At 48.4% G+C, this 19,427-nt stretch overlaps 1 protein-coding gene and 1 long non-coding RNA gene across 3 annotated transcripts; both read right to left on the reverse strand.

Annotated features, from left to right (window-relative positions):
• Nucleotides 1–700: 700 nt before the first annotated feature.
• LOC124678826 lies at nt 701–2,566 on the reverse strand. Of its 2 annotated transcripts, XR_006994654.1 has the most exons (4): nt 2,479–2,566; nt 1,510–1,582; nt 1,131–1,188; nt 701–986 (listed from the first exon to the last, which is right to left on the reverse strand). It is a non-coding gene; the product is annotated as an uncharacterized LOC124678826 (long non-coding RNA). The 2 variants fall into 2 exon arrangements; XR_006994653.1 differs by lacking the exon at nt 2,479–2,566 and having other exon boundaries at nt 1,510–1,928.
• Nucleotides 2,567–4,562: 1,996 nt separating this feature from the next.
• Nucleotides 4,563–5,738, reverse strand: LOC124676693 (probable aquaporin PIP2-6). The gene is made up of 2 exons (XM_047212737.1): nt 4,852–5,738; nt 4,563–4,751 (listed from the first exon to the last, which is right to left on the reverse strand). The coding sequence occupies exons 1-2, from the start codon at nt 5,581–5,583 to the stop codon at nt 4,632–4,634; spliced, it is 852 nt and encodes a 283-aa protein (XP_047068693.1). The 5' UTR covers nt 5,584–5,738; the 3' UTR covers nt 4,563–4,631.
• Nucleotides 5,739–19,427: the final 13,689 nt, after the last annotated feature.

Consider the following 19,427-nt stretch of genomic DNA (forward strand, 5'->3'; position numbering starts at 1 on the left):
TATCAAGTATTCAAGGACTAACCTTCCCTCCGGCCCATCTTAGACAGAAGCCTGTGCCCAATATTGTCAGCCTGAATCTTAGCCTTCTCGCAGTTTCTTTGGTAGCCTTTTGTGCTGCAGGATCAGTACAACGTGCCATGAACTTCTCAAGTTCTTCCTGAGGAACAAAGTCACCCATGTGGTGTCCCCTCTAGGAGGACCTAGAAACACACAAAAGATTGTACTACAATAAACATCGAAGTCTCTACAGCCTACCAATAGAGCACTGGATAATAATAAATGTAAAACGGTACTCTGAACAAGGCAAGAAGGTGGTGACATTTCCAACCCTTTCAATCAACACCCTTTCCGGCAATATCGATATAGTTAATCTACAAGTGGCAGCCATAAGAAAAACCAAAACCCAGCATGTACAGGAGCACTGTCAATATTAAAGAAAGCAGGTTACTTGAAGCCAGTAACAAAAAATATTGACACAGTGAAATTGTGTACAGAAGCCCAGCATGTCTATTTGTATATTTCCTATGGTTGCAGCATTGTCTATGCATTTTAAACTTTGCAGTACAGGAAATCAAGAATTATTAAGTGATAGAGTTGCGCAAACTACAAGCTCTTTTTTAAATGTTCCCATGCCAATTATAGATCAGCAACAGTTGCATTTAAATAATCACCATGAGCATGGAAATTGATCAAACATAAGTTGAAAGTAGCAAGAGAAAATTCAGACTCCCAATAAAACATAAGTTACATATAAATAATCATGATGAGCATGTAAGTTGACTGTAAGTGTATTGGAGAAACAAAATTCAGTTATATGAGGGATTTTGAAGAAATAAGAACCTGTACAGATATGCCATGCCTTGATTGTCAGTGTACCTACCCATAGTACTCCATGTGCCCGATTGCACTCAGAAGTATGAACAAGACAATGTCTCATCGACCGCTGCTGATGAACCCACGTTGCTTCCCTTTCACTTGGAAGAATGCTAGCAAAGGAGACAACGCAACTACTATTACCCTGTTGAGCGGAGTGGCAGATAGTTATACTGCTGCCTTCGAAGTCACTACACAATACTTCAATGTGATGCTCAAGCAATGAAGAATACACAAGCAATGAAAATGTATCTTACTCTGCAATGCTGATCAAAGCCATCAGCACGCTCTGCAATGCTTACTGTTCTTCAAAACCTACATATTGCATATACAGTTTGTAACAACTAGAGATTGTGCCTCATATCAACTAATAATGAATCATGTTCATGGCAACTATAAATTCGATAACAAGATCACACCATTTGAACATAAATACATATCAATGGTGGGTATGGGCATTTTAACGAACAAATCAATGGTGGGTGTAGGCATTTTAACGAATACATCGTGGGCAACAATTATCCCCAAATCAGAGTTGAATGGATCAACTAATGAACTGCACGATAGGGGCTAGATTTGAAGACTAATCCATGTATGCAACTGAACATCAAATCCCAAACACATTAGTGGACTCACCAGATGATGCGTGCCCCTCATCGTCGATGGGAATGGACGATGCTCGTGGCTGCGGCCTGGTGCCGTCTCCATGCTTGCAGAAAGCAAAGCAACAAAAAAAGTAGAATCAGCCAAAGAAATTTACACAGACCTCGACTTGATGTAGTATTTGCAAATTGCTGCACATTGGACATGGCATTGACTTTATATGCAAGGAAACGCAGTAATCTAGCAGCAAGAGCGTGTGTGTTTTTTTTGGGATTAGAGACGAAGTGTAGAACTATCCAACTGGACAAGCTGGTTAAAGTTTTTTTAGTTGAGAAATTAAAGCATGTATCGTCATCGAAACTAAACCTGCACTCTCTTCTACTGTGTACGAATGTTCAGTGCTTGGAGCAGGACAGAGTGGCAGTTTCAGGAATAACCGAAGTACAATACAGTAAAAACTTTTTTTTTTTTTTTGAAGAATCGAGGTTCAACTCACATCGAACCGTGTGGTAATCTCGGCACCACAGACCACAATATCCTCTAGAAAAACATTGCATCGAACATTCGGCTAAGAAGTAGAGTACGACACTGCTAATTTCACCAACAGAAGCAGTAGGAAAAGATATAGCTGCGCAGCAAATCGCGCAGTAACCACGCCGGGGACTCAGTTAATTTCACCAATAGTAGCAGTAGAAGCAGTAAGCAAAGCAGGAGTTAATTTCAGCAAATCGCGCAGTAACCACGCCGGGGACTGCCCTGATTTACGACCTCCCACGCGCGCGATTCTCGCGACCAGTCCGCCAAAAATTACTACTAGTACTACCGCTAGCGCTAGAAACGTCCCGGCGATGACCTGCAGCTCGCCGCAGCGCAAACCCATCCAAACCCCAACCAAAACGAGGCCAGGAAATCTCAAAGCCACAGCATAGCAGGGGGAGTGAATCCATCAGGCAACGGGAGGAGCTAGCGCCCCGATGGAGGTAGCGAGGGATCTACGCTTACCAGCCTCCTCCGCCTTCCGCGACGCGAGGCGGCCGTCCCGGAACGAGACCCTCCGCGGCTCCGCCATGCCCTCCGCTCCCGGCGCGGGTCGCCGCCGCGTGCGTGGGGTCTGGAAGCTTCGATTACGTCGATGGGAGCGGCGGCGCGGTACCGCGGCGGCGACCGTGCCGAACCCCACACCTAGGGTTAGCCGCCACGCCGCACTCGGGGGCAGAAAGGCGGGGCGCTGGTAGGTATCCGGTGGAGGGGCCTACGAAGAAGCTTGCTCAGTGCGTGGAGGCGGAGGATGCGGCGGCGTTGGACAACATATGCCAGTAATTAGGTGATAATTTGAGGCACTCATCAAAAAAGTGCCTCTAATCACTAGCATCATCAGCGGCATATTTTAAAGTGCCGGCAAGAAATGTGCCGGCAATACCGGCACGTGAGGTAGTGTACACTGGGATGGCGATTTCATGGACTTGGATCGGCAATCGAACTAGAGGCCAGGCGCGGCCTTGATTTGACGTTCTTCCTTGATCCGCGGCTCGCGGATTGCAGGCTGGAGGCCATACTTTTCCATCCGTGCGTGCAGAGCAACGAGGGAACCTGATCCACTTTCCAGATCGAACGAGGCCTTCAGGCTAGGTCGCACTCGTTGGAGGCCGGAACGCGCAGCGCCGGGCAATCTTGATCGGCGGCCAACTGATTCGACGGGGGGAGCGGAGGCGACATGGCGCAACGGATATCGGTAACCAATCGGCAATAATTCACAGTAGAAAACGGAGACGACCGGCGGCAGAGCTCGGACTGGCGGAACACGAGTAGGCAGCAGATCTTATCTGAATTCCGTCCCCGACAATGCAATCTGGCGCAGCAAGGCGTAGACGTGATACGTAGCGGCAAATCAGAAGCGGCGGCAGATTGCAGAGGCGATCACCACGGCAGAGTAGGACGATGGACGGCGACGGGATCACCTTCGGCTCTGATACCAATGTAAGAAAATTAGAGTTACGGGAGCTATTCGGCCTACCCTCTATTCCTTTGCCTTATCGGTGGTGCCGCTCACAATGCATATTGAGGCTAGAGGGTGGGACCTAATTTAGATATACTCCAAATTCCAGATATTACAATCTGTTTCCAGTTAGGACTCGTGACATGTTAAACCAACCACTATCATTAACAGCCAGTTACCGAGCCTAATACTGTTAATTAATTAGGCCCCAAACACGCACGTGTGAGTCGTGCGCCGAGTTTGAATTCAGATTCAAACTCGCAGGCTTTAACAATCTATAGAGCCAATCCTATAGACAACCTGGCATTTCACTCTATAATGTTCCCGGGTATAATTCCAGCATATTCGTGTACACTGTGTTCCATTATAGATGTACCGGCTTCCTTAAGTATATTTCCTTAAGTACAATTCCACATCAATTGTTCCATGTTGTTTCCATGAATATACTTCCACATTGAGGTTTTGATTCCGGGAGTATAACAATGTAGTTAACATGTAAAATATTAAAGCCACAAATTCCTACAATATACACAATTTTTTGGTCCGATGGATACGAGAAATGAGTTGGCGAGCATCCAAACTGGCCCTATATATGTGTATGTTGATTAGGGCACCATTAAGCACTAAACGACCACCTCCCTTAATCAACTCCAGAAACCAATCATTAGCTTTCCCTCCGGCTCCTACCCATCGGATGGTGCATGCGCATGACAATGATGCAAGATAAGATAAACATGATTACATGACAAATATGAAATGTGTAGACAAGACAAGCTAGCACGCATGCATGCATCAGACATTGTCCAATTCTCACAGCGGGTTTACAGGCGTGCCACAATGTTATCGACCAAACAATATAATTCATACACCACGACAGATTCCAAACTAGCACCAGTAACTAATAAGTAAATCGGCAACATTAACAGCGACGAGAAATAATTGAAGGGTGAAAACGACGATCCACGAATAATGCAGCAGCTGGCCTGTGTCCCCGCTCCCTGGGAGCTTTCTCTCACTCACATGCACAAACACTGACATGGTCCAACAACAGGACGGACCCTAGGCCTACCCGATGGTCCAACAACACTACGCTAGCTGCTGTAGCGCGGTGAGTACTGGTAGGTGACCGTTGCAATAATTTACCGGCCGGCCGGCCGTATCAGTTGCTCCGGCTGCTCCGGAAGGAGCCGAGCGCCTTGATGGCCGCCGCCCGGAGGATGTACTGGTGGTACGCCGCCGCCGCCAGCGCTCCGGCGAACGGCCCCGCCCAGAAGATCCACTGCGTACGTGGTTGTGTATGCATGCGCGCGAAAACTAGTTAGCTTCTTGCAAGAGCAAAGAAAAAAGAAAACAGGGACGGAGGTAGCTAGCTAGCTTACGTGGTTGTCCCACGCCGCCTTCTTGTTGTAGATGACTGCGGCGCCGAGGCTCCTGGCGGGGTTGATGCCGGTGCCGGTGATGGGGATGGTGGCGAGGTGCACCATGAAGACGGCGAACCCGATGGGGAGCGGCGCGAGCACGGGGACATGCGAGTCCCTGGCACTGCGCTTGGGGTCGGTGGCGGAGAACACGGTGTAGACCAGCACGAAGGTGCCGACGATCTCCGCGCCCACGGCGGTCCCGCGGGAGTACCCGGTGGCCACCATGTTGGCGCCGCCGCCGTTGGCCTCGTACGCGTCCTTCATGATGCCCTTGACGATGCCCACGCCCACGATGGCACCGGCGCTCTGCGCCACGATGTAGAGGACGGCACGGGGCAGGGAGACCTTCCTCGCGAGCAGCAGCCCGAAGGTGACGGCCGGGTTGATGTGCCCCCCGGAGATGCCGGCCGTGCAGTAGACGAGGACGAAGATCATGCCGCCGAAGGCCCAGGCAATGCCGAGCACCCCCACGCCGCCGCACTGGTCGGTGGCGGACTGCACCTTGTACCCGATGACGGTGGCCACGGTGATGTAGAGGAAGAGCAGCGTGGCCACGAACTCGGCGATGAGCGCGCGGTAGAAGGACCACATCCGGAGCTCGCCCAGGTCCAGGAGGGGAGCCGGCGGCGGGTCCGAGTAGTCCTTCCTCGCCGGCGCGTGCTCCGGCTCCTCGCTCACCTCCTTCGACATGGCTGACGCTTTCCCTCGAACCTCTACTCCTCCAAGCTACTGTGTTTTCAGCTCAGCTCAAGCTCTGCTCTCTTCTCTGGTGGATGGAGGGAGGACAGGACAGGACAGGGGGGGTTTTATTGAGCTGCGGCGCTGTCTTTAATGGCGAAAGGACACAGTAATGAAAGGTAAAAGGAAATGGTGGTGTGCATCGGTGGCACGAGCCCACGCAAGGACAGCCATGCTTTGCTTCCAGTGCCAGCTTTGCCCTACCTCTTATCTGTGTTGCTTAACTTCTCTACGATGGATGGATAATGCGGGTTACCGATAAGCTTGTTTACTTGTTGAGTTCTCAGTTTCGTGCTACAATACACAGACAATATTCTAGGGAATTCTCTGTTCCTATTGAGCATTAGATAATGCTTGCTTTGTGCTGTGGGTTGGTAAATCATTGGGGTTTTAGTTCGGGGCAGGTCATTTATTTCCAGCCTTGCAAAGTCGCTGTCGGGATCGGTGTTTCTGCATGTCAGTGTTATCCAATATGCTTACCTGGCAAGTGCCAAATATAACTAAGGGCAGCTTAACAAATAAGCAAAGGGTAGCCACCCATACTGAGTACTATGTCATAACCTTTTTGCTAGTTCTAGGTCGACCGAGAAATAAATTAGTTTCAGATGGATAATATAATAGTTAGATTTCCTTTGTGATTCATGCACATGAGAATAACATATATAGGCGTGCACTTACATCTGCGCGTGCAATTTCAAATATTTTTTCCCACTAGCACATAAATTACACTTGAAATTGGTGACCGAGAATTAAGCTAATTTCAGATTGATTGAGAACTATCCGCGCATCCATGTTATAATCCTTCAATTTTGATTTTTTTAAAGGCTTCAAGTATAAAAAAAATACTTTTGTTGGCCGGCACAAAGTGTACGTGGCTCATCCTACATCACGACAACCAAAGAAACTATTTTCATATGGAGGCAAATGGTTTGTTGTATTCCATTAATTAAGATAGAGTGAAGCACAAACCAAACCAACCAAAATGAAGTCAAGCACAAAATCCCTACTCTCTTTGCATGCTATTTCTTAAGATGCTTGGCGTGGCTTCTTGCCCAAGTTTTTGCTTCGCCATTGATCTTTCACATAGTTCATATCAGCATGCAAGTAGACGTAACAATCCCAACATTTATCGTTTTTCAAATCATCGCAGAAACTAACATTATAGGAATTGGGATACATTTATGTCAAAGTTCCCAATATATAGGCTCTCTCTTGTTCGGAAACTCCAAATGGAGGCCGAGCTACATTTAATGAGTGGAGAAGACCACATCCTTTCCGGAGAAGAAAAAGGAATAACCGTCGATGATGAAGCTCCTTGACTATCCGGAAATCCCCATAGACAGAATAAGTTCTCGAGAACGACACCACTCCCCCAAGCTACTTGATACCGCCATCGAGATGCGGTTGAAGCGGGGGGACTTTATTGGACAAGGCCCCACCACCACCACCTGAGCGACGCCTCGCAAAACTAGGAAAACAAAGCTCTATTTCCGACGGGGGCTGAGATCCAACCCGTCCTACAAAACCAGGAAAACATAGCCCTATTTTCGACGGGGCCCGAGATCAACCTGCCTCCATGTTTCGAAGGCCAAAAGAAGCAAGGAAGATCGACGCACTACAAGGAATAAGCTTATAGCCAGACCTATTACCGCCGGCGAACTCGGGCCAAAGTGGCTGGCGGTAAGGCTTCCAGGGTCGCCTCGCGTTACCGTCGGCGGTTTGTTTTGAATGCGCCAGGGCTAGCCAACTTATCGCTGGCGAAGAGAGAAAAAAGGCGCCGACGATGTGTTGGGCCGCGAGGCCACGGATGGGCCTCACACTACCACCGGCAAAAAGGGTTTGAATGCATCTGGGATAAGGGTAGTTACCACCGGCGAAAAGGGTTTGAATGCGCCGAGGGTAAAGTGGTCCTGCGTGGGCCATCCGTGCTGAATTTACCGCCGGCGCCCACAAATTTTTTTTGCCGGCGATAAACTTTTTCCTCCCATTCCTACCCCCCCCCCCCCTCCCCGCAGAAAATATGTCTAAAAAATAAACAAAAATGATAAAACTTCAAATTTAAAAATACTTTGACATGCATGTACTTGACGCAACCAACTTAGAGGGAAATTTTGAAATTTTGAATTTCGATATTTTTGCAAAAAAAGGTTGTTGCAAATGAAAAAGGCTTTATCTTTTGTTTACATGTAGTGAATACACTTACTCTTTGTCCATATCACACAAAAGAAAAGTCGTTTGGGACCTGTCTTTTGAAATTTGACATTACAAATTATTCTGAATATTTATACCGAGAAGTGTCGTGGGAACAAAACAGGTAAATTTCGTAGTATATGTAGTCCGGACGATGCGGGCGTGGATTTGCTCAGCGATGGTCCTGGCACCGCACTCACTCACTCGTTGTGGCTTGTCGTCATGACGGAGTGATTCCTTCGGGAGGCAGGCAGGCCCGGTGGGTGGTACTGGCCGGCCGGTAACATGATTGATTCATAGGAGGAGCGAGGAGACGAGAAGGGTGGCCAGCGATGGAGCGGGGAACAGCGTGGGTCACGCGCACAGCGAGGCCATGTGAGGATGAGCGAGCGGCGGAAGTTGGAGCGGTTGCGTGGATATGATCCCATTCCGATCGTCGCCGGGGCCGGCCGGGCTGGACCCCCAGCGTCTGCGTGTACGTACGTGAACCCGGAGAGGCGGCCGGTACATGCGTGGAGTGAGCGAGGTAGGCTTCAGGGTCACTGCATATCTTTTACCTACTGCCTGCGTCCATGGCCCGTACGTGCGAGAGTCCAAGGTGAAGACCTGGACGGATCTATCCCCTATCGAGCTATGTCACGTACGGTTGGTTTGCTTTGGGTAGATCTCTATCTCGCGCGCGCGAATCCATGATGCGTGGCAGCAGGCTTTTGCGTGTTTGTGCGTAAAGGCTGCGGAGGAGGAAGGAGGCGTGGAGTGGAGGGGCAGGGCAGGATAAGTACAACCTACGAAGACGCAGAGCAGCCAGGCTCCAGGGATAGTCCAGGGAGAGGTGGTGGGCCAAGAAAAAACGAGGGAGATTGGGAGAAACTGTAATGGTCGTCGTCCGGCCACCCTTTGCAACCGTTGCGATGCCCAGCTCCCCGTGGAGCGTGCAACGGCTACTGCTGGAGAGCGTCGTGCGCTCCGGCCACTCCGATCCCGTGCACGGACGGCAACGGGAATCCGGCCGCGGAGTGTCGCTGGCTGCATTCAAGGCCTTGTTGCCGTGTCGGAGAGAGATGATCGATCTATCGACGTCCCGCGCACATCGTTCGAGCCATTCCAAAGTCCGGCCGGCCCGCCACCGCAAAACTTCCCGTTCAATTTGCACGCATATGCAGGCAGCTCCTTCTTTCGAAAGCTCTTCCCGCGCGCGTACGCTCCGGTCCACAGTTTTCAACTACTCCTGTGTGCTACCTGCCTTGCTATTCATGCATGCATGCATGCGTGAACAGGAAAAAACAAATGTTACCATGACCCATCCGTGTAAACTTTGAACACTATGTAATATGCGCAAACAAAACTCCAACACTTAGACAAACCAAAGTTCCAAGTTGCCGATTCATCGGAAAGGTTACCCTTCTCTCCCACCCCTCTCTCTCCCACCCCTCTCTCTCCCTCTCTCTCTCTCTCTCTCCCTCCCTCCCTCCCTCCCTCCCTCTCTCTCTCTCTCTCTCTCTCTCTCTCTCTCTCTCTCTCTCTCTCTCTCTCTCCACCCCTTCTTCTGCCTGTTGACCATGGAAGACCGGACCGAACCCGACCCTTCTCCGGCGGCTCTGCCGACCGGAGATGGGGAGGGGGACGCGCCGGAGTAGTAGGTAGGTGTAGATATAGGTTTCTCGGTGAGATGCCGTGGTTTTGGAGTAGCGCACCAACTTTTATGGGCAAGATCTGGTGCGGTTGGTGGTGGTGGCGGCACGGCAAGATGCTCCGGCGGTCGGAGACGGTGGCTCCTGGTTCTGCTCCTGGGATCTCCAACAATAAGCCCAACATCTGCTCCCTCCCTCTGTTTTACACCATCACTTTTTTCGTCCTTCTCCCGCCAGCCGGGCGAGGTGGTGAGGGGTGGGGAAGGATGAACTCGGGGGGCTCTAATTCAGAGAGGAGCAGGGGCCGGCCTCTTCCTCCCGGTGATTAGGTGTGGCACCGATGAGCGGTCGATGAGCGGCAATGTCAAGCCCCTCAGGTGGGGGTGGATATCGGCTGCTCCTCCTACCGAGGCCCTCGGTAATAAGCACCTTTGGGCGCAGAGCAGCGTCCTCGACATGGACCCGGCCAGCTGTGGTGGCGACGCGGGAGATGAAGACGGCGGTGACAGCGTTGGCTTCTGCGTCAATCGGAGGCCTTCTTCTAGGTCAACGGCCGTGCTCAACGCCGACACTGAAGCAAGTGGTTCCGTCCCCGCGGTGGTGCTCGATGGCGGTGTAGTTGACCTCTAGCTCGGCAGAGGAGATAGGGAGGGACCTGATTGCTTCTCAGATCTTTCAGAGAGGTCTCCTCCACATAAATCGGGGACCTATGTATTATTTTCTCAATCTTTTGGGGTCATCTGTAATATTGTACAACTCCACTGTTTGTGTATTAATATTTAATATAAACTTCCAGGCCCTTCGGGGCTCTCCTTGTTCAAAAAAAAATACTCCAACACTTCATGAAACAAAGTAATGAAGAGGGTAGAAAAAGTCAGCCAAGCCACCAGACTTCTAACGACTACCGCCACAGACCAACCCATTTCCAGCCAAACTTTGGAACAGAAATGCGTGGCACAGGCACGTCGCGGGCAGCGCACAGATCCTGCACATCTGATCCAAGATCGTAGGTCATTGACTTTGGAAAAAAGTTAGGGAGTTTCCTCTAAAATTTAGCCAAAATAAACCATTTTTTATAGGAGGATCAACCTAAACAACGAGAGCTGTATCTACTCATGTCGCACGCGTACTACCATTGTTGGGACTGCTCTCAATCGCACGCCTTACTAGCCGCCGTCCTTGCCCCCCTCCCTCCCCACCCAAGTGAGGACGGACACCACTGGAGCCTGTATGGGGCCATGAACTCCACCCTCTCGAGCTCACAACGGGAACCCTGTCCACCAGCCATAAGCTCGCCGACGATCGCCTCACGCTGAACGGTCTGGAATGACGTGACCAGAGCGCGTCATCCTCGAAGTCATCGAGCTCATTGACGCTATTGGGTTCTACGTCCATCCATGCCTCGGTCGTGGAATGTTGCGCCACCGACATTGCTGCACGTGTGTAACATCCCAAGTTTCAACAATAATAAATCAAGAAAGAAAATTTCCCAAACTCAAAATTTGCAACAAACAAAAACTTTTTCTATGCATATAGTGCCACATATAGTTTCATGCACAAGAGTGCTTTTCTTTTGTGCAATTGCCATGATGAGTGTTAATATGTTGATCACTTGCTATTAAACCCTAAACTAAGATCACCTAACCCTAATTTGAGAATAATAGAAGAAATAGAGAAAAACCCAATTCTCACTCACATACACATAAGGCCAAATTGCAAATCTTCACCAAAGGCCACCATTGCTTGATCTCTTGCTTGTAGAATGTTTATATATGATAAACAAACACAAATGCATCAAAGAAACAAGAATCAAACCAAAGCAAATCTCAAAACCTACATACATGTGATAATGGTCAAAAGTGACTTTTATAAAATGTTCCCTACTTTACCCCTCTGGTTTTATCTTTTCATAAAATAAACTTGGTCAACCATTGCCATGTCATCCAAGACCTTGTCAAGGTGAACAACTTTCATGTTGACCACCATGGCTAACTTTGACCAGGTTGACCATAATGGATTTGACATGTGGTGATGTTGAAACAAAGTGAAGATGACCCCAAATTTGAAACTTTGCAATTCAACTCCAAAATGAATACCACCACCACCAATCCTTCACATTAATTATATAATTGAGTTGTACCAAAAAGATTTCCAAAATTCCACCAAAAAGTTCTTGCGGCCATTTCTCCGAACACCTTGCAGGCATTATTCCAGAATCTGGTTACACCCTATTACACGATGGATTCTTGCCTAAACCAACTTTATTTCTTGATGATGACCCTCCTCTGCATCCCCTGCATCGAGCCTAGCCTTTGCCATCGTCGTTTAAAGTGGAAAATGGAGGAGAGAAGCACCACACCGTACCATGCCGGCCACCTTTGGCCAACATCTCTCTGGCCTCCCTCTCAACCCATCTCCTTGTCCTGGAGCATCTCTGCTGCACGAGGAACCCCGCCATGCACGGCCCGAGCTCGCCAAGGCACGACATTGGCCAGAACGCGCGCGTCCAAAACCTTGCCAGTGCACGCCTGTGCACGCGGTGAGCGCGCTCTGGCCGCGCCAGTACGTCGAGCGCTCGAGCATCGTCGTCCTCCCCTGCACCAGCTAGCACTGCGTCGAGCATCTACACGCCACCCTCTACATGCTAGACAAGCTCCATAGCCTGCCCCTGCACCGTCTCCGTCGTCCTCGTCGAAATCATCCCGCACGTACTTGCCGCACTCCATTCAAGCTCTCGATCGATCCCGTCGTCTTTTCTCTGCGCCCGCTGCACGTTGAGCATCGCCAGGACGACGCCTACGCATAGCCGTCCTCGCCTTGCCCTTTCGACCACCGTAGACGCCGCGCCATAGACGCCCCTTCGCAGCACCCGTGGCACTCCTCCCTCCGCTATAAATAGAGGAGCTCTGAGCTCCATTTCTTCACACAACCTGCTCCCCTCTCATCTCTGCCTCTTCTCCACCCATCAATTCCACTCCACCTCGCCGGAGCAGCTCCAATTGCGAGCTCGTAGCCGCCGGAGCGCACGGAACATCGACATCGACTGGAGCCTCGCCGAGCTCCGCCGCTGTACCAGGGACTTCCTCATCTACTTCCACTTCACCGAGCAGCTTGCCCTCCCTCGCCGGCGGCCTGGTACTCCCTCCGACCCCCTGGTCACGCCGCCAGCGCGTCGGGATCTCGTCGGAGACGACGACGATCACCGACCGCTCGATCTCTCTCTAATCCAACGGTGCACATCACGCGTACCGTTTCGCTGGCTTAAAAGCCACTGACGGGTGGCCCCCACCTCGTAAGGGCGGCCCAAGTGCACCAGTTGCTTGTTGGGCTGCGCTGTGTGATTTAAATCTGTTTCGGCCCGTTTACGTTTCCCGCCTAGCCCAAACATTCAAATCCGAATTTAATAATTATTCAAATACCCTGCGGATGCTTTAGTAAATTTTGAATGGTTTGAAATCCACAATTCCAAATTTAGCAAACTTTATACCGTTGGAAAGCTAATGAAATTATCTAACTAATGCCACTGGTCCCATCTCCAAATTCAAAGTAGAATTAAACTGATAAAAATAACAAGACAGGGACTTTTGCAAATTGAAACTTTATTTAAAATTCAACCATAATTGATTTTGAATTGATTCCAATTCTAATAAATCACAATTGATGTCCCCTAATTGATTATGCAATAATATAGACAGGTTGTTTGAATGATCATGGACTAGATCAAAATAATGGCTATGTAGTCATTACTAGTGCATTTAAATCTTGAAATTCAAATTCTATAAATAGTATGAGAGCTACTCTCTCATTTAAATCTTGATCCTAAGCAATACAACCAGAGGAAATGACCTTAGGCTAATGAACCTCTGATTGTTATTACTTAGAGATTTTAAATCATTTAAATGTTAGTCTTAAATTGTGTGAAGTGTAGCACTTCACTTAAATTATACTCCCATATAATAGATATGGAATGTTGACCTTGGTCAACTTATATTTCATACCTGATTATTATTTGAGGAGATTAAATCTTAATAAGATTTAATGAGAGGAAATTATTTTCTCTAAAGATCTAAATAGCAAATTAAAGAAATAATTATAATGAGAGGAAATTATTTTTCTCTTAAATAAGAACCAACCAATTAATTTACCATGCCATGAATGATATGATGCTAGGATTAGTTGTGTGAACTCTTTGGTGTGTTTTAGTTTAGTATGTGGGTTTGGTTTGGTGTTTATACCTCGTATTCGTATATAGACGCTAGTACCGAGGAATATCAAGAGGAGGAAGCCTACTCCCAGGAGGAGGAGGAGAACTTTGACAACTACCCTGCTCAAGGCAAGCTAACCCTTGCTAATCACCTAGTGCATAGCTCTACAAGAGCAAGGCACCATCACACTTTATTTAATGTCTTACCTATCCAATGTTTTTACCTTGCAATTATTCTGCTTATTTACTTTCAAAGTACTTTTTGATTTATGATTCACTTGGTCTAGAGTAGAACAATATTTAAAGTTAGCTTAGAACAAATCAAAGCTAGATAGCACCCCTCATGAAATAGCGGCTAGTGCTAATCAAATAAAATTTGACTACTCTAGATGGGAACATGGTGAAATGAAATGACTTTGAAAGAATGTGACTTTGAAGGTGACATGGTTGACTTGGTGAATTTAAATGAAAACTGATGATTGGGTTTGAATGCGACACCCTTCCAATTATACAAGTACCCCCACAATACCTGATTATGGGTAGGGCTTAACTAGAAACTTGTGTATTTTAGTATGGGTTCCCTCTAAACAAGCATCATAGGGGTTACGCCGAGGCTGCCTCCGTTAAGTGTGAAATGATGTGAATATGAGGTGAATGTACGACCCAAGCCATGTGCAGTTCCCGGGTTAACAGTTGGTTTTCACCACGAGGCCAAGCTCATGGGGAGAGGTGCCTATACTAGTATATATAAGTGAAAGGTTATGGTTGATGATCCGCGTACTGAGTTACGATGATTCGGGGTTATCCTCGACGGATGTAATCAAAAGTTGTGGCACAAGAGTACAACCTCTGCAGAGTGTTAAACCTATTCGAATAGCCGTGTCCACGGTTACGGACGATTGGAAAGGCCATACTGTCTCCGTTATCAGAATTTTGATCTTAAAAAGAAATGATGAATTGAAAGGTGATATGGAAGTGAATCACAATGATTCGTGGGAATGACACTAATGTTCCCACTTGAGTTAGTCTAGCACATGATAAGGCTTTACTAAATATTTATCAAACTAAAACTTGGCTTTATGCAAATAAACCTAGAGCTTAGCACCCCCTACTACACTCAATAAGTAATTACTTTAGTATTAGTTTGCGAGTACTTTAAAGTACTCATGGCTTTGCCCCGGCTATTCAAATGCCGGACTTTGAAGGAGAGCAACGAGTATCAGGATGACGGACAGCAGGACGTCTATGATAACTAGGATCGTCTTCTAACGTCAAGCGTTGCCTGTGGAATAGATAGTCCACTACTACTTCGCTTCCGCTACTATTTGTGTTGTTGAACAATATATTTGTGTAATATTGGATCATGTGATCTATGGTTGTAAGACGATTATGTGTTGTAATAAATGATGAGTCTATGCTACTTAACTATTATGTCTCGCAAAAACATTATTCCTGGGATTGCGATGTACGGCATAATAGGCATCTGGAATTAAAAATCCGGGTGTTGACAAGTTGGTATCAGAGCCATTGTTTGTCCTTAGGAGACCCTAGTTAGAATGGACGTTCAAAAACTTAGTTTCAAATTTAAGGAATTGACTAATTATGAAAACTTTATTTTCCCCCTTATCTTGAAAGAATCTTTTACAAACTTTAATTCATGCTCTTTCTTATGAATGAAGTAAAATTTCGAACACTTGCACTTCTCTAACTTACTCATCTAATCCCTCTACAGATGGAGCCCATCATCCCAGCGGAGCCTTTCATTCAGACTGAGTTCTACCAGCTGGAAAATGGTGGCGAGATCATTTTCGAGAGGGACCTCTTCGCCCTTTCGGAATTCCTCGAACGCCAACCTCCGGAGGTCTTCGGTGGACAGGTGAATGACCAGCCCGGAGGTCAGCTCCAATGGGTCATCATGGTTGACCTCCGCGGAAGGTTCACGCTTCCCATGAGCCAGAGGATCCAGTTCTCCTTCCGGGAGAACAACTGGGCAGACGGGCTCGCCCGTGGACTACAGGAGGGGCTCGCACGTCTGTGCGGGCAGAATGCCATGGACCTCGAGGGGAATCGCTTTGCTCACTATGCAAGGCAAAACTCTCTTGGGGTGCCCATGAACCTGCCGTCGCACCCTCAACTGCGCCACCATGTGGATCATCTCGACTTTATGTTGAATGAGACCCGCATCGACTTGGACAACCCCCGCGAGTATGCCAACCACACCCACCTTCAGCTGGCCCAGCAGGCGGAGACCATCAAGGTCATCGCCGGGGAGCGCCGGGCTCCCCGCCGCCTCAACCTGAAGAAGGACTACTCCATCAACCGCCTCAAGGCCAGGATCGCCACACTGAAGGCGACCATCGAGACCCAAGCCGAGCAGATCAAGGAACTGGAGGGCAAAGGTGAGGGGGAGAACATCCAGGGGGACGGCTACTCCTACGTGAGCAACGACGATGACTACGAGGAGGAAGACGATGACCTGGACTTCCACCCCTACGAAGATGGCCACGAGCACCTTGCAGCCGGGATAGACAACGTCTACCCGATCAACGTCGATGGAGAGTAGTCCCGTCTGAGCACCTGCGTCCTGTAATATGTATCGGTCCTTTGTATCCGCCCCATGTATCGTAGATTGTTGAAAGGGTTCTTCAAACCCTCCGGATTGTTGGCTTGTAATATTTGCTACCTTCATGACTATGTTTGTGTGTGTAATATTATATTTATTTTATGAATCAAGTTTTAAACTTTGTGAAATTTTATCCAAAATGAGCCATAGAAATTTCCCTCTCGTCTCATGATCCATATCCCTGTTCAGATGGCACCTCTAACTCGCAACATGACTCAGGAGGCGATGATGCAGATGTTGCAACAGATGTTGGCTGATAGAGAGGTTGAGAGAGCTGAACGGCAAGCCAACTTAGCTGCACTTCAACAGATTGCTCAGGGAAATCAAGGCCACGGAAACCACGACCACCCAGGGTCGAAGCTGAAGAACTTCCAGAACACCAACCCACCGGTGTTTAGCAAGACAGAGGAACCCCTCGATGCTGATGATTGGCTCCAAACCATGGAGAACAATCTCGAGGTTGCCGGAGTTGAGGACAACGAGAAGGTGTTGTTTGCCACTCACTATCTGGCAGGACCTGCACGTGCCTGGTGGACAAGTGCCCGCGCACTGAATGCGGGGCAAATGATGACTTGGGAAGATTTCAAGCTCAAGTTTAGCAAGTATCATGTGCCCCCGGGCCTGATCAAGAAGATGAGGGATGAGTTCCGGGAACTCAAGCAAGGCCGAATGACCGTGGTAGAATACCGCGACAAATTCCTCACTCTGTCAAGGTACGCCCCGGATGAGGCAGATACCACCGAGAAGAGGAAGGAGAGGTTTCTGAATGGACTGCATGATGAGATGCAAACTGTGCTGATCAACATCCCTTTTGCTGACCTGGAAGCCCTCGTTGACTCCGCCATTCAGATGGAGGGGAAGATACACCAAGCCAATGAGAACCGCAAGCGCCGCATGATGAATCAAAGTGGGCCCAGCAACAACCACAAGTATCGCCCCAGCTCAAGTGGAGGGTTTGCCCCAAGAAACAACAAGCCCCCGATGCAAAATTCACGTCCGGGTTATTAGAACCGGAGTGGAGGAAACCCCAGGCCAGGAGGCCACAACAACAACAACAATTACAACAACAACAACTTCAACCGCGCTCCGCCCCGAGCCCCCAACCACCACAACAACAACTCCAACACCGCTCCAAGGACTGGGAGCAACGCCGTTCCCATCACCCCCAAGGACAAGTCCACCTTCAACTGTTATGAGTGCGGAGTGGCGGGGCACTTCCCCTACGAATGCCCCAAGAAGCTCGCCAAGACTGCCGCCAACACCTCTGGCCCTGCTCAGCAGCAACGCCGTGTCACCAACAATAAGAAGTTCGCCCCCAACAACCCGAACAACCGCAATGGCCGCCTCTATCACATGAATGCGGAAGAAGCTCAGGAAGCCCCAGATGTTGTGCTGGGTATGTTCTCTGTTAACTCAATACCTGCAAGATTGCTGTTTGATTCTGGAGCATCGCATTCGTTTGTTACTGAAGATTTTGCATGCACTAGTAAGATTCAACCCATCAGTTTGAAGCATGTCATGATAGTTCAAATACCTGGGTCAACCACTAAAGCTAGAAAAATTTGCAAAGATGTGCCTATCAGAATTCATGAAATAGAATTTTATGCAAATTTGATTGTTCTGGGAGCCAAAGGTTTGGAAGTAGTCCTGGGTATGGACTCGGATGGCGAAACATCATGGACTCGATTGATTGTGCCAAGAAGGCCATCACCATGACTAGTAGCACCGGAATAATAGTCGAGCACATATCTGAAAGAATGCCCAGAAAGTTTACCTGCAACCAAAGTCTAGCCAAACCCACCTTGGATCAGATCAGGGTCGTTTGTCGATACCCTGATGTGTTTCCTGATGATCTACCCGGTATGCCCCCAGATCGGGATATCGAGTTTATCATCGAGTTAATCCCTGAAACAGGACCTATAGCCCAGAGAGCCTATAGCATGAACCCGGCAGAGTTAGTGGAACTGAAGAAGCAACTGGATGATATGCTATTCAAAGGTCTGATTCGACCAAGTGCGTCGCCTTGGAGTTCACCAGTTTTGTTTGTGGATAAGAAGGATGGTGCCACTCGTTTGGTTACGGACTATCGTAAGCTTAACGATGTCACCATCAAGAACAAGTATCCGTTACCCAAGATAGAAGATCTGTTTGACCAACTGACCGGTGCCAAAGTATTCTCGAAGATTGATCTGAGGACAGGATACCATCAACTGAAGATTCGTGCCACCGATATCCCCAAAACTGCCTTTACCACCAGATATGGATTGTATGAGTACAATTTCATGTCATTTGGATTGACCAATGCCCCCGCTTATTTCATGAATCTCATGAATAAGATCTTTATGAACTTCCTGGACAAGTTTGTCGTTGTGTTCATCGACGACATCCTCATCTACTCCAAATCCGAAGAAGAACATGAGCAACATTTGGAAGTGGTCCTAGATACCCTTCGGGAGCATCAGTTGTATGCCAAGTTCAACAAGTGTGAGGTCTGGTTGAAGGAAGTAGGATTCCTGGGTCATATCTTGTCTGCCGGAGGAATTGCCGTTGACCCCTCAAAAATCAAGACCGTTGAAGAATGGAAAGCCCCAACCACTCAGACCGAAGTCCGTGCATTCCTCGGATTGGCGGGATATTACCGCCGGTTCATTGAAGGATTCTCGAGCATAGCAAGACCGATGACTCAGTTATTGAAGAAGGACAAGAAGTTCGAATGGACTGACAAGTGTGAAGAGAGCTTTCAACAGCTCAAGAGCAGATTGACATCAGCCCCAATACTGGTTATGCCGGACATTACCAAGCCTTTTGACGTGTACTGTGACGCCTCCAAGATTGGTCTTGGATGTGTGCTGATGCAAGAAGGCAAAGTTATATCTTACCTGTCAAGACAAATGAAGCAACATGAGCGAGAACTATCCAACCCATGACTTAGAGCTAGCAGCCGTGGTTTTAGCACTGAAAGTATGGCGTCATTACCTCATGGGTAATCGATGCGAGGTTTACTCGGATCACAAGAGCCTGAAGTATATCTTCACCCAGAAGGAGCTGAATATGAGGCAGCGCAGATGGATAGAGTTAATCAAGGATTACGACATGGAAATCCACTATCACCCCGGCAAGGCCAATGTGGTAGCGGATGCTCTGAGTA

The sequence above is a fragment of the Lolium rigidum genome, chromosome 7, assembly GCF_022539505.1.
Source record: "Lolium rigidum isolate FL_2022 chromosome 7, APGP_CSIRO_Lrig_0.1, whole genome shotgun sequence".
NCBI lineage: Eukaryota > Viridiplantae > Streptophyta > Magnoliopsida > Poales > Poaceae > Lolium > Lolium rigidum.